Consider the following 16,302-nt stretch of genomic DNA (forward strand, 5'->3'; position numbering starts at 1 on the left):
TGCAACAAAATATTGAAAATAAAAATATTTTGTTTGGGTTATGTTTATTTGTCCAATTACTTTTGACCTCCTAAAATGTGGAGTGTTTGTAAAGAAATGTGTACAATTCCTACATTTTCTATCAGATATTTTTGTTCAACCCTTCAAATTAAACGTTACAATCTGCACTTGAATTCTGTTGTAGAGGTTTAATTTTAAATCCAATGTGGTGGCATGCAGAGCCCAACTCGCGAAAATTGTGTCACTGTCCAAATATTTCTGGCCCTAACTGTATGTCCGAGTCCCCGCATCTCCATGTCTCGCAACTGTTCGACAGTCACAACACATGGAGGGATTACCTAACAAACAGACAATTCCTGCATATGTTGGTCCTGTCTAACAGGCGTGAGACATGGAGCCACGGGGACTCAAACATATTTTTCGAGTAGGCAGAAAAAACTAGGTTAACACCTGAGCATGGCAGATAACGCCTTCTCCGAGCACGCTCGCTCATCACTGGTTACCACTAATCCAAAAGGATCGTAATTGATAAATTGCAGATCAGTTGGCATCCGACCACGGGACCTCGACGGATCCCAAGAATTGGGAAAGGCCCAGTTGGAATGGAGTGATGGCCTTGCTCCATTCATTCTCTATGGGACCGAAAACAAACAAACGAGCACTGGACTTGCCCATCTCCAGCAGTCACAGAGAGAAAGAGTGAAGTGAAGGTACTTGCATGGACAACCATTCCATACCATCCGAGAGCCCCATTATTGGGAATGGTGGGACTCCAGCGCTCAGAGCCTAACGGATTCTCTTGTCATTACCTCCTCGCCATGCTAAAAACTCACCTTTTTGGTCACATCATACACCAGTTGGTGCAACAATGGGGAACAATCAACTCTTAGTGTGTAGTTGCCTGAAAATAAAAAATATATTTTAACGTAAAATGTAGAAAAAAAACATTGTGATAAAGAAGACTGATGAACAAGAACATCTAACAGGAGAAGATGAATATATAATGGGTGGAAGTGGTGATCATCAATCTATGGTTCTCCAGATGGTTGCGGGCGAACTATTTACATAGATGTCCCTCTGGCAGACAATGATGTAAATGGTCTCCGTTTCCTCTGCAGAAACTGTGCATGAGTGACCAGACATGGACCCATGTTCTACATAATTTAATATCTTGATTTTACAAGAACTATAAATATAAGTCACGTCCCATAGTCACGACCAAAAGATTGAGACAAACAAATTTTGGCTTTCATAAAGTTTGCCCTTTCAGTTTTTATAGTGGCAATTTGCATTATCTCTAGATTGTTATGAAGAGTGATCAGATGGATGGGTAAAAATGGCAGTCATTCCCTGCCATGAAAATGAGCAATCACAAAACCTCCCATTTTTATGGAATTTCAGCCCTTCCACAAAATGACCTACTTACACAATTTCAGTAATCTAGAAAAATCTGTCTGAGATGGTTTAGTGAATCCTGCTTTGAGCAGGGGGTTACCCACGATGGCCCGGGAGGTCCCTTCCCACTCTATCATTCTATGGTCTTCTGGTTAGAACAGTGATAACTAGGACAAGGCAGCTGAACTTATTTTGTCATGCTGATTGAATTCTTTAAACAGAAGATCGATAACTTCAGACAAAGCTTTGGCCCGCAGCTCCCAATGCCCCTCCTCTTGACTTCTCAGCCCTGTTCCAAAGCCAGCTTCTCCACCATGAAAGACGATCAGCTCTCCATCTTTCTGTCAAGATCACATCTCACCACTTGCACGCTTGACCCGCTCCTGTCCCACCTCATCCCTAACCTCGCAAAAGTCTTCATCCCAACCCTAACACACCTCTTCAACCTCTCACTTACAAATGGTGTCTTCCCCTCATCCTTCAAACACGCATCAATCACACCTATCCTCAAAAAACCCTCCCTCGACCCATCCTCTGTGTCCAGCTATCGCCCGATATCCCTTCTCCCTTATGCCTCAAAACTACTGAAACAGCATGTCCATCTTGAACTGTCCTCCCACCTCTCCTCCTGCTCCCTCTTTGACCGGTTACAATCTGGCTTCCGACTACATCACTCAACTGAAACTGCCCTAACTAAAGTGACCAATAACCTACTAACCGCCAAGAGCAAGCGACACTACTCTGTCCTCCTCCTCCTGAATCTGTCTTCTGCCTTCGACACTGTGGACCACTCCCTCCTGTTAAAGATTCCCTCATCTCTTGGCATCACAGACTTGGCCCTATCCTGGATCTCATCATATCTAACAGACCGGACATTCAGTGTCTCCCTCTCCCAGACCACCTCCTCATCTCGCCCCCGTGTCTGTCGGTGTTCCCCAAGGCCCAGTTCTAGGACCCCTACTCTTCTCCATCTACACCTTCAGCCTGGGACAGCTCATAGAATCCCATGGTTTACAATATCATCTCTACGCTGATGAAACGCAGATCTACCTATCTGGACCCGACCTCACTTCCTTACTGGCCAAAATCCCACAATGTCTGTCTGCTATTTCATCCTTCATTTCTGCTTGTTTTCTAAAACTGAACATGGACAAAACAGACTTCATCATCTTTCCCAATCTCACTCTACCCCTCCACCCGACCTATCCATCAATGTCAATGGCTGCTCACTTTCCCCGGTCCCACACGCTCGGTGCCTCGGGGTGATCCTTGACTCTACCCTCTCTTTCATGCCACATATCCAAGCACTTGCCTCCTCTTGCCGATTCCAACTCAAAAACATTTCCCGGATCCGTGCATTCCTTGACCATGAAACCACAAAAACACTAGTACATGCCCTTATCATCTCCCGCCTCGACTACTGCAACCTCCTACTCTCTGGCCTCCCCTCTAGCACCACTCCAATCCATCCTATACTCTGCTGCCCGGCTAATCCACCTGTCTCCCCGTTACTCCCTAGCCTCTCCTCTCTGCCAGGCCCTTCACTGGCTTTCCATTGCCCAGAGGTTACAGTTCAAAACACTAACAATGACATACAAAGCCATTCACAACCTGACTCCTCCATACATCTGTGATATGGTCTCCCGTTACCTACCTACACGCAACCTTCGATCATCTCATGATCTCCTGCTCTACTCCTCTCTTCCTCCCACAACCGCATCCAAGACTTCTCCCGTGCTTCCCCCATACTCTAGAACTCTCTACCCCAACACATCAGACACTCGCCTACCACAGAAACCTTCAAAAGGAACCTGAAAACTCATCTCTTCCGACAGGCCTACAACCTGCAGTGATCCCCAGTCTACTGAACTGCAGCATGACCAGCTCTACCCTCTCCTAGTGTATCCTCACCCATCCCCTGTAGACTGAGCCCTCGCGGGCAGGGTCCTCTCTCCTCCTGTACTTGTGTATGCCTTGTTTTACTCCTGTTTATTGTACTTGTCTATATTTGCCCCGCTCACATGTAAAGCGCCATGGAATAAATGGCGCTATAAAAATGTACAATAATAATAAATTATAAGAACAGACTGGTTGCTTTCAGAGGGGATCATGCTTGAAATCATTGTCTTCTTTGGATAACCTTGGTTACCTCCAAGGAAGCTTATGCAATAACATTGCTGCTTGTAAGGCTACTTTCACACTAGCGTCGTACGACGCACCTCGCAATGCGTCGTTTTGCAGAAAAAACGCATCCTGCAAAGTTGTTTGCAGGATGCGTTTTTTCTCCATAGGCTTGTATTAGCGACGCATTGCCACACGTCGCAACCGTCGTGCGACGGTTGCGTCGTGTTGTGGCGGACCGTCGGCACAAAAAAACGTTGCTTGCAACGTTTTTTGGTGCGTTGTGACCGCCATTTCCGACCGCGCATGCGTGGCCGGAACTCTGCCCCCTCCTCCCCGCAACTCACAATGGGGCAGCGGATGCGTTGTAATAATGCATCCGCTGCCCCCGTTGTGCTGCATTGTCACAGGATGCGTCGGTACGCACTGCGACGGGCCGACGCCGACACTAGTGTTAAAGTAGCCTAAGATTGACTCCAAATCAACCAATTATCAGTTCATCAAGAACTTCACAGAGAGGTTCAATTGCTGTGAAGAAGGCTGCATAGTGCCCGAGAAAGTCCTAAAAGAGGATTCAGCTGTGGGGTGGGTTCAACACCAGTACAGAGCATGCTCGGAAATGGCAGCAGACCGGTGTCAGTATCTGCACGTACAGTGAGGCAAAGGCTTTTTGAGGAGGCCTGGTGTCAAAAGGGCAGCAAAGAAGCCATATCTCTAAAAGAAAAGCATCAAGGACAGACTGATATAATGAAGGAAGTAAGGAGATTAGGCTCCAGAGAATGGGGGTAATGTTATATACTCTGATAAAGCCACTCTTTAGACTGGGGAATCTGGAAGGATAATTGTAAGGAGAAGAAGAGGTGACGCTGCCATGAGCCCTGTGTGTTGCCAACTGTAAAGCCTCCAGAGACCATTCATGTGTGAGGGCTTCTAATTAGTGATGAGCAAGTGCGCTCGTTACACGGGTTTTCCGAGCATGCTCGGGCGTTCTCAGAGTATTTTGGGCGTGCTTGTAGATTATGTTTGAGTCCCCGCAGCTGCATAATTTGCGGCAGCTAGACAGCCTGAATACATGTGAGGAATCCCTAACAAACAGGCAATCCCTGCATGTGTTCAGGCTATCTAGCAGCCGCAAATCTTGCAGCTGCGGTGACTCAAAAATAATTTATAAGCACGCCCAAAATACTCAGAGAACACCAGAGCATGCTCAAAAAAACCTGAGTAATGAGCACACTCGCTCTTCACTGCTTCTCATTCATGGAGAGGGCTCACTTCCAAATTTTCCTAATAATTATGCCATAAATCAAGAATGGGATCCAAACATCCAGAGCAACTTCTCCCAACTATCCAGGAGGAATGTGAGGATGAAAAATGCTTTTTCCAGTATTATGGAGACCGCATCAAATGGCAAAAATGTGTTAACTAAGTGACTAGGTGAACCAAAGCTTGGACATTTGGGGTAAATGGTCAGGGCCCCATCCCCTCCCTCCCCCAAGGGTCAACACTGTAACTAGTGAGTCTTTGCATCAATTTGATTTGTGTGTTAATAAAAGTTTACAATCTTTTGAAATATTTATAATTATTAGAGTTGAGCGACCTTGACCTTTTTAGAGTCGAGCCGGGTTTCGCGAAACCCGACTATCTCAAAAGTCGAGTCGAGTGGAATCGGCCGATTATCGCGAAAAGTCGGGGATCGACCGAAACACGAAACCCAATGCAAGTCAATGGGGGAGCATAGTCGGCAGTGAGTAGAGGCCAGGAAAACATGTACAGAGCCCATTGTATTGGCAAAAACATCCATTCTTGCTACTGAAGCTTGTCAATCGTAATTTAGCTTATAATAATTGTAAGGCATTTGAAATTGGGGGTCATTTGGCTAAAGTTGTGGGGGGTAGGGCTGGTTCAAGGAATTAGTGGGCCAAGGACATCTGGACCACGTCACGGCAGTGGAGCAGGGAGAGGTAAGTATTTCAACTTTGCAAGTGCTGTGATCCTGAGCAAGCAGGGGGGGCCCACTCGTTGGCATTGGCACTGGCACAGGGCCCCTCAAAGTACAGCGGTGTGTTTGCACGGCTGGGGCGCCTCCCACCGGCAGCAACACTTTTGCGTACTATGAGAGGCCCTGTGCCAGTGACGTCGCCAACGAGTATTCCTCCCCCCACCTGATGAAGGAACCTGCACCTTCATCTGCACCTTCCTCTTTGTCCCCGTGTAATGTGGTATGGTATGCGGGAAGGGGGACCTGACTTTCAGCAGGGTCACAATCTTGCAGTGTAGCGTGCACGGGGAATGTTGCGTTATCGGTCAATGTACCAGCAGACTCATCTATCACTGGCTGGACAATGGGCAGGATGAGGGGGAAACAGATATGGGCCCAAAGAATAAAGTGGGCTAAATGCAGTTCAAAATTGGTAACAGGACTAACCAGGGGGCATTGCTTTGTTCAGTGGAGGACAACTGGAATGAGAGGCTGACACAGAGAGTAGGCCCAAATCAGTAAGTATTCTAAATGCAGTTCAAACTTGGCAACAGTAGTAAACCGGCGGCACAGCTTTGTTCACTGTAGGAGAACAGCAAGGAGCGGCAGACACAGATAGAAGGCCCCAACCCAACTAGTAGGCCTAATGCAGTGTAGTTTTCAACAACTACTAAACGAGAGTCGGAAGATCGAAGCAATGGAGAGGAAACCTGGGGAACACCTTGGAGTGGAACACACCGTCTCTATACCCCATACCCAATTTGTAGGCCTAATGCAGTGTAGTTTTCAACAACTACTAAATGAGAGTCGGAAGATCGAAGCAATGTGGACGAAACCTGGGGAACACCTTGGAGTGGGACACACCGTCTCTACACCCCATACCCAATTTGTAGGCCTAATGCAATGTAGTTTTCAACAACTACTAAACGAGAGTCGGAAGATCGAAGCAATGGAGAGGAAACCTGGGGAACACCTTGGAGTGGAACACACCGTCTCTACACCCCATACCCAATTTGTAGGCCTAATGCAGTGTAGTTTTCAACAACTACTAAACGAGAGTCGGAAGATCGAAGCAATGTGGACGAAACCTGGTGAACACCTTGGAGTGGAACACACCGTCTCTACACCCCATACCCAATTTGTAGGCCTAATGCATTGTAGTTTTCAACAACTACTAAACGAGAGTCAGAAGATCGAAGCAATGGAGAGGAAACCTGGGGAACACTTTGGAGTGGAACACACCGTCTCTACACCCCATACCCAATTTGTAGGCCTAATGCAGTGTAGTTTTCAACAACTACTAAACGAGAGTCGGAAGATCGAAGCCATGTGGACGAAACCTGGGGAACACCTTGGAGTGGAACACACCGTCTCTACACCCCATACCCAATTTGTAGGCCTAATGCAGTGTAGTTTTCAACAACTACTAAACGAGAGTCGGAAGATCGAAGCAATGGAGAGGAAACCTGGGGAACACCTTGGAGTGGAACACACCGTCTCTACACCCCATACCCAATTTGTAGGCCTAATGCAGTGTAGTTTTCAACAACTACTAAACGAGAGTCGGAAGATCGAAGCAATGTGGACGAAACCTGGGGAACACCTTGGAGTGGAACACACCGTCTCTACACCCCATACCCAATTTGTAGGCCTAATGCAGTGTAGTTTTCAACAACTACTAAACGAGAGTCGGAAGATCGAAGCAATGGAGAGGAAACCTGGGGAACACCTTGGAGTGGAACACACCGTCTCTACACCCCATACCCAATTTGTAGGCCTAATGCAGTGTAGTTTTCAACAACTACTAAACGAGAGTCGGAAGGTCGAAGCAATGGAGAGGAAACCTGGGGAACACCTTGGAGCGGCAGACACCGTTAGTAGGCCCTACCAAAGTAGTAGCCCCAATGCAGTTTTCAAATTCCTAGAGGCTGAAAACAAGACTATTGACGCTCAGCTTTTTTTAAAGGAGGACAGCTGTATTGAGTGGCGCAGACAGACACAGGTAGTAGGCCTTAAACCAAAAATGTGGCTCAATGCAGTTTAAAAAAGGTTACAGGGGTACACAGGCAGCATTGGTCTGGTCAGTGGAGGACAATTTCAATTATGGACCGCAGACAGACTTTGTATGCCTACTATTAAAAAAAGGATGCTCTATGCAATTAAAAATAGGTTCCAGGGGTCCACGGGCAGCAGTGGTGTGGTCAGTGGAGGAGTATTGGAAGGAGGGACCGCAGACAGGCGTAGTAGGCCTAACATAACAAAATTAGGCTGTAGGCACTTTAAAATTGGTTCCAGGGGTACACGGGCAGCAGTGGTGTGGTCAGCGGAGGACAATTTGAATTAGGGACTGCAGACAGACTTTGTAGGCTGTCCCCTGTGGACCATGCATCCAACACATTAACCCAGTGCGCCGTAATGGACACGTAACTTTTTGTGGACATGCCTATTGGTCCATGCGTCTCTTGTCAGGTGCACCTTTCTACGGTTTGATTGCCTGAGTGCTATGACAATGCAGACTTTTTCATGCCGGTGGAGGACTGGGATGGCTTTTCTCACAAAAGAAGTGTCGACTGGGTAGCTTGAACTGTAGTACAGCGTAGTTCATCTGGGCTTTATAAATATAAAACAAAGAAAAAAAGGAGGCTCCATGCACTTTCAGCTGGGTTCCAGGGGTACACAGCCAGCATTGGTCTGGTCAGTGGAGAACTATTGGAAGGAGGGACCGCAGACAGGCGTTGTAGGCCTAACATAATAAAATTGGGCTGTAGGCACTTTAAAATTGGTTCCAGGGGTACATGGGCAGCAGTAGACAGGTCACTGGAGGCCTAGTGGAAGGAGGGACCGCAGACAGGCTTCGAAGGCCTAACATAATAAAATATGGCTGTAGGCACTTTAAAATTGGTTCCAGGGGTACACGGGCAGCAGTAGACAGGTCAGTGGAGGCCTAGTGGAAGGAGGGACCGCAGACAGGCGTAGTAGGCCTAACATAATAAAATTGGGCTGTAGGCACTTTATAATTGGTTCCAGGGGTACACGGGCAGCAGTGGTCTGGTCAGTGGAGGCCTAGTGGAAGGAGGGACCGCAGACAGGCGTAGTAGGCCTAACATAATAAAATTGGGCTGTAGGCACTTTAAAATTGGTTCCAGGGGTACACGGGCAGCAGTGGTCTGGTCAGTGGAGGCCTAGTGGAAGGAGGGACCGCAGACAGGCGTAGTAGGCCTAACATAATAAAATTTGGCTGTAGACACTTGGAATTCTCTTGCATGGGTACACAGGCAGCATTGGTGTTGTCAGCGGAGGCCGATTGTAATGAGTGTCTGCCAGTTAGTAGTCCCAAACAATAAATACATGTTAATGTCTTGCATTACAACAAAACGAAAACACAAAAGGGTGCAATCATTAGGTACAGGGGTGGGCTCCTCTGCGTAGTTTCAGACCTAGTAATTTGGAGCAAAGTATTTACTTGGGTAAATATAGGACACTGCCCCTGACTATGTTAAGTACCATCATACATGTCAACACAATGGTATTGTCAGTGGCAGGAATTTAACGATGTCAGCGCATAGACTAAACATTGGTGGAACTGTGAGAGATAATTGTGCAAGTGGTAGAGCAATGTTTGAGCTGGGGGTGGGGGAACTCTCTTGTGGCTGGCGGTACAGGCCCAGGGCCCCTGTTACTACAGTGTGTCTGACGTTGGGTGCGCACCACCACCGCCAGAGACACTTTATTGTACTATGAGGGACCCAGTGGCAGTGCCGTCGACCAAAAGCGGGCACACCCACCTCTTTAGACAAACAGCACTCTCACGGGTGTTTGCGCCAAGTGGCGATACCACGGCCCCGTGTGGGGAGTTTGGCCATTTAGGGAGGTGTAAACATGTCGTATGCTGGACAATCAGCTGCTGCAAATTACGAGATTGGTAAAGTAATTCACAGTAGTCCACAGGCAAGACCTTTTCATAGGAAAGCTAGGTGTCTTCCGGGCAAGTTGGGGCAAAAGAATTCGAAATCCAGTTGTGGTTCATTTTAATGAAGGTTAGATCATCAACATTTTGGGTAGCCAGACGAGTCCTTTTTTCGGTTAATATTGAACCTGCAGCACTGAATACTCTTTCTGATAGGACACTAGCTGCCGGGCAAGCAAGCTCCTGCAATGCATATTCTGCCAATTCTGGCCAGGTGTCTAATTTGGATGCCCAGTAATCAAATGGGAATGACGGTTGAGGTAGAACATCGATAAGGGATGAAAAATAGTTAGTAACCATACTGGACAAATGTTGTCTCCTGTCACTTTCAATTGATGCAGCAGTACCTGTCCTGTCTGCGGTCATAGCAAAATCACTCCACAACCTGGTCAGAAAACCCCTCTGTCCAACGCCACTTCTGATTTCTGCACCTCTAACACTTCTGGTCTGCTGCCCCCTGCAGCTCGTGTGAGAACGATCACGGGCGCTGTGTGCTGGGAATGCCTGAAGCAAACGGTCAACAAGGAGTTGATTGTTTGGTTGCTAATATTAGTTCCAAGTTCTCATGTGGCATAATATTTTGCAATTTGCCTTTATAGCGAGGATCAAGGAGGCAGGCCAACCAGTAATCGTCATCGTTCATCATTTTAGTAATGCGTGTGTCCCTTTTGAGGATACGTAAGGCATAATCCGTCATGTGTGCCAAAGTTCCAGTTGTCAAATCTGCGGTTGTGCTTGGTTGAGGGGCAGTTTCAGGCAAATCTACGTCACTTGTGTCCCTCAAAAAACCAGAACCCGGCCTTACCACGCCACCAATTTCCAGTGGCCCCGGGAAAGCTTCCTCATTAAAAATATACTCATCCCCATCATCCTCCTCGTCCTCCTCCTCCTCCTGTTCGTCCGCTACCTCGTCCTGTAGACTGCCCTGACCAGACAATGGCTGACTGTCATCAAGGCTTTCCTCTTCCTCTGCTGCAGACGCCTGATCCTTTATGTGCGTCAAACTTTGCATCAGCAGACGCATTAGGGGGATGCTCATGCTTATTATGGCGTTGTCTGCACTAACCAGCCGTGTGCATTCCTCAAAACACTGAAGGACTTGACACATGTCTTGTATCTTCGACCACTGCACACCTGACAACTCCATGTCTGCCATCCTACTGCCTGCCCGTGTATGTGTATCCTCCCACAAAAACATAACAGCCCGCCTCTGTTCACACAGTCTCTGAAGCATGTGCAGTGTTGAGTTCCACCTTTTTCGTCTATGATTAGGCGATGCTGGGGAAGGTTCAAAGACCGCTGATAGGTCTGCATACGGCTGGAGTGTACGGGCGAATGGCGGATATGTAAGCAAAGTCCGCGCACTTTGAGGAGCAGGTTGGATAACCCCGGATAACTTTTCAGGAAGCACTGCACCACCAGGTTTAAGGTGTGGGCCAGGCAAGGAATGTGTTTCAGTTGGGAAAGGGAGATGGCAGCCATGAAATTCCTTCCGTTATCACTCACTACCTTGCCTGCCTCAAGATCTACTGTGCCCAGCCGCGACTGCGTTTCTTTCTGCAAAACTCGGACAGAACTTCCGCGGTGTGTCTGTTGTCGCCCAAACACTTCATAGCCAATACAGCCTGCTGACGCTTGCCAGTAGCTGCCCCATAATGGGACAACTGGTGTGCAACAGTGGCAGCTGCGGATGGAGTGGTTGGGCGACTGCGGTCTGTGGACGAGCTCTCGCTTCTGCAGGAGGACAAGGAGGAGGAGGAGGAGGGGGTGCGAACGCCTACAGCCAACTGTTTCCTAGACCATGGGCTAGGCAGAACTGTCCCGAAATTGATGTCCCCTGTGGACCCTGCATCCACCATATTCACCCAGTGTGCCGTGATGGACACGTAACGTCCCTGGCCATGCCTACTGGTCTATGCATCTGTTGTCAGGTGCACCTTTGTGCTCACAGATTGCCTGAGTGCATGGACGATGTGGTCTTTTACTTGCTGGTGGAGGGCTGGGATGGCTTTTCTCGAAAAGAAGTGTCGACTGGGTAGCTCGTAGCGTGGTTCAGCGTAGTCCATCAGGGCTTTGAAAGCTTCGCTTTCAACTAACCGGTAGGGCATCATCTGTAACGAGATTAGTCTAGCTATGTGGGCATTCAAACCCTGTGTACGCGGATGCGAGGATAAGTACTTCCTTTTTCTAACCAGAGTCTCATGTAGGGTGAGCTGGACTGGAGAGCTGGAGATCGTGGAACTAGCGGGTGTGCCGGTGGACATGGCAGACTGAGAGACGGTTGGAGACGGTATTGTTTCCGCCGGTGCCCTAGATGCAGTGTTTCCTACTACGAAACTGGTGATTCCCTAACCCTGACTGCTTTGGCCTGGCAAAGAAACCTGCACAGATACTGCAGGTGGTGCGGAAAATGGTGGCCTTACAGTGACGGAAGGGATGTAGCGTTGCTGACTAGCTTCATTGGCCGAGGGTGCTACAACCTTAAGGGACGTTTGGTAGTTAGTCCAGGCTTGCAAATGCATGGTGGTTAAATGTCTATGCATGCAACTTGTATTGAGACTTTTCAGATTCTGACCTCTGCTTAAGGTAGTTGAACATTTTTGACAGATGACTTTGCGCTGATCAATTGGATGTTGTTTAAAAAAATGCCAGACTGCACTCTTTCGAGCATCGGATCCCTTTTCAGGCATTGCAGACTGAGCTTTAACCGGATGGCCACGCTGTCCTCCAACAGGTTTTGGCTTTGCCACGCGTTTTGTTCCATCTACGGGCCCGGCAGATGGAACCTGTTGCGATGTTGATGCCTGCTGCGGCCCCTCCTCCTCCGCTTCAGAACTACTGCCGCCTGCACCCTGTTCCCCCAATGGCTGCCAATCGGGGTCAACAACTAGGTCATCTATAACCTCCTCTTCGAGCTCGTGTGCAACTTCGTCTGTGTCACCGTGTAAGTCGGTGGTATAGCGTTCGTGACGGGGCAACATAGTCTCATCAGGGTCTGATTCTGGATCAGTACCCTGCGAGGGCAATGTTGTGGTCTGAGTCAAAGGACCAGCATAGTAGTCTGGCTGTGGCTGTGCATCAGTGCACTCCATGTCAGATTCAACTTGTAATGGACATGGCCTGTTAACTGTTTCACTTTCTAAGCCAGGGACGGTATGTGTAAAGAGCTCCATGGAGTAACCCGTTGTGTTGCCTGCTGCATCCTTCTCTGTTGTTGTTTTTGCTGAAGAGGACAAGGAAGCGACTTGTCCCTGACCGTGAACATCCACTAACGACGCGCTGCTTTTACATTTACCAGTTTCAAAAGAGGAGGCAAAAGAGCTAGAGGCTGAGTCAGCAAGGTAAGCCAAAACTTGCTCTTGCTGCTCCGGCTTTAAAAGCGGTTTTCCTACTCCCAGAAAAGGGAGCGTTCGAGGCCTTATGTAGCCAGACGACGAGCCTGGCTCCACAGCTCCAGACTTAGGTGCAATATTTTTTTTCCCACGACCAGCTGATGCTCCACCACTACCACTACCCTCATTACCAGTTGACAATGAACGCCCCCGGCCACGACCTCTTCCACCAGACTTCCTCATTGTTTTAAAAATGTAACCAAAGTAACGGTATTTGTTGCTGTCAAACAACTTACATGGTGAGCTATAACTTCAATATGATTTAGATATCCCTTTACAGGTGGGTGAGACCGCAAGGAAAATCAGGCACAATGTTACACACTCTGTTTTCGGTGGCACCAAATGAGAGAGATGCCACACACGCAGGACTGTCACTCAAGCACAAATGTCAATATTAATCTCCCACTATTTTTTTTTTTTTCAGGGAGAATTTAGAAACCAAATAAAAAAAATTACATAGTTAGTAAAGCCGAAAAAAGACATTTGTCCATCCAGTTCAGCCTATAAAATTGATTTTTTCAGGGAGAATTTACAAACCAAATAAAAAAAAAAAAAAATAGGCTTTCTATGGCCCACTATTTGAAAGACAGAGATGGCACACCCAGGAGTCAGGACTGGCACACAAGCAGAAAGGCCAATATTAATCTCCCACTGTTTTTTTTATTTTTTCAGGGAGAATTTAGAAACCAAATTAAAAAAAAATGATTTTTTCAGGGAGAATTTAGAAACCAAATAAAAAATAAAAAAATAGGCTTTCTATGGCCCACTATTTGAGAGAGAGAGATGGCACACCCAGGAGTCAGGACTGGCACACAAGCAGAAAGTCCAATATTAATCTCCCACTGTTTTTTTTTTATTTTTTCAGGGAGAATTTAGAAACCAAATAAGAAAAAAAAATAGGCTTTCTATGGCCCACTATTTGAGAGAGAGAGATGGCACACCCAGGAGTCAGGACTGGCACACAAGCAGAAAGGCCAATATTAATCTCCCACTGTTTTTTTTATTTTTTCAGGGAGAATTTAGAAACCAAATAATAAAAAAAATAGGCTTTCTATGGCCCACTATTTGAGAGAGAGAGATGGCACACCCAGGAGTCAGGACTGGCACACAAGCAGAAAGGCCAATATTAATCTCCCACTGTTTTTTTTTTATTTTTTCAGGGAGAATTTAGAAACCAAATAAGAAAAAAAAATAGGCTTTCTATGGCCCACTATTTGAGAGAGAGAGATGGCACACCCAGGAGTCAGGACTGGCACACAAGCAGAAAGGCCAATATTAATCTCCCACTGTTTTTTTTATTTTTTCAGGGAGAATTTAGAAACTAAATAAAAAAAAAAATAGGCTTTCTATGGCCCACTATTTGAGAGAGAGAGATGGCACACCCAGGAGTCAGGACTGGCACACAAGCAGAAAGGCCAATATTAATCTCCCACTGTTTTTTTTATTTTTTCAGGGAGAATTTAGAAACCAAATAATAAAAAAATAGGCTTTCTATGGCCCACTATTTGAGAGAGAGAGATGGCACACCCAGGAGTCAGGACTGGCACACAAGCAAAAAGGCCAATATTAATCTCCCACGGTTTTTTGTTATTTTTTCAGGGAGAATTTAGAAATCAAATTAAAAAAAATAAATAAATAGGCTTTCTATGGCCCACTATTTGAGAGAGAGATGGCACACTCAGGACTGGCACACAAGCCCAAAGGCCAATATTAATCTCCCACTGTTTTTTTTTTTTCAGGGAGATTTTATAAACCCAATAAAAAAAATAATAAAAAAAGGCTTTCTATGGCCCACTATGTGAGAGAGATGGCACACACAGGGATGGCACTCTAGCAGAAATGCCAATCTTAATCTCCCACAACTTATTTTTTTAGGGAGAATTTAAAAAAAAAAAAAAAAAAGGGATTGTCCTACAATTACTATCTCCCTGCTGTAATCTCAGCCAGGTATGGCAGGCAGCAATAAGAAGGAGTGGACTGCTGCACAAATTAAATCAAAAGTGTAGACAAACAAAAAAGATAGCTGTGCAGAAAGGAACAGCAGGATTTGTGCTTTGAAAAAAGCAGTTGGTTTGCACAGCGGCGTACACACAGCAATGCAGCTATCAGGGAGCCTTCTAGGGCAGCCCAATGAGCTACAGCGCTGAGGAAAAAAAATGTAGCTTCCACTGTCCCTGCACACCGAAGGTGGTGTTGGACAGTGGAAATCGCTACAGCACAAGCGGTTTGGTGGTTAATGGACCCTGCCTAACGCTATCCCTGCTTCTGACGAAGTGGCAGCAACCTCTCCCTAGGCTCAGATCAGCAGCAGTAAGATGGCGGTCGGCGGGAACGCCCCTTTATAGCCCCTGTGACGCCGCAGACAGCAAGCCAATCACTGCAATGCCCTTCTCTAAGATGGTAGGGACCAGGACAGTGGCGTAGGAAGAGGGGGGCGGGGGCACAATGCGGGGGGCAGGCATCTATTCTGCTGGCACAAGCATCTTTTCAGTCAGTGCAGGGCCAGGCAGTGCAGGCACATCGGGGTTAAGAACACAGCCAGCGTGACATTGTTTTGTGGGCGGAGAGTTCTCCTGCTCTGCTCTCCCGCCCCTCGCTGGCTGCTGAACTTATCAGGACAGGCAGATTCCGGAGGAGCTCCTTCCTTGTAGTCTGGGTGACCTGGGGCGGCCACAGCTGATATACTGTATATTATATACTTCAGCAGCCGCCCAGGCCCCCAGCACCTGTCCTGTATATGTATATACTGTATCTGTACAGCCTGCATGACAGTATATATAATATATATACAGGACAGGTGCTGGGGGCCTGGGCGGCTGCTGAAATATATACACTGCACAGTACCATCACTCCCCTGTATATATACACTGCACAGTACCACTGCCCTGTATATATACACTGCACAGTACCATCACTCCCCTGTGTATATACACTGCACAGTACCACTGCCCTGTATATATACACTGCACAGTACCATCACTCCCCTGTATATATACACTGCACAGTACCATCACTCCCCTGTATATATACACTGCACATTACCACTCCCCTGTATATATACACTGCACATTACCACTCCCCTGTATATATACACTGCACAGTACCACTCCCCTGTATATATACACTGCACAGTACCACTCCCCTGTATATATACACTGCACAGTACCACTGCCCTGTATATATACACTGCACAGTACCACTGCCCTGTATATATACACTGCACAGTACCACTCCTCCTGTATATATACACTGCACAGTACTACTGCCCTGTATATATATATATATATATATATATATATATATATACACTGCACAGTACCACTCCTCCTGTATATATACACTGCACAGTACCACTGCCCTGTATATATACACTGCACAGTACCACTGCCCTGTATATATACACTGCACAGTACCATCACTCCCCTGTATATATACACTGCACAGTACCA

At 47.0% G+C, this 16,302-nt stretch overlaps 1 protein-coding gene across 3 annotated transcripts in view; it reads right to left on the reverse strand.

The window, feature by feature from the left end:
* The window catches only part of NAALAD2 (N-acetylated alpha-linked acidic dipeptidase 2), an 84,512-nt gene that overhangs the window by 12,194 nt on the left and 56,016 nt on the right, over positions 1-16,302 (reverse strand). For all 3 annotated transcript variants that reach the window (XM_069759245.1, XM_069759246.1, XM_069759247.1), the window contains one exon: positions 834-901. In XM_069759245.1, coding sequence (XP_069615346.1) covers positions 834-901 — 68 coding nt within the window. The remainder of the gene's footprint in view (positions 1-833; positions 902-16,302) is intronic.

Source organism: Ranitomeya imitator, chromosome 3, assembly GCF_032444005.1.
Source record: "Ranitomeya imitator isolate aRanImi1 chromosome 3, aRanImi1.pri, whole genome shotgun sequence".
Taxonomy (NCBI): Eukaryota; Metazoa; Chordata; class Amphibia; order Anura; family Dendrobatidae; genus Ranitomeya; species Ranitomeya imitator.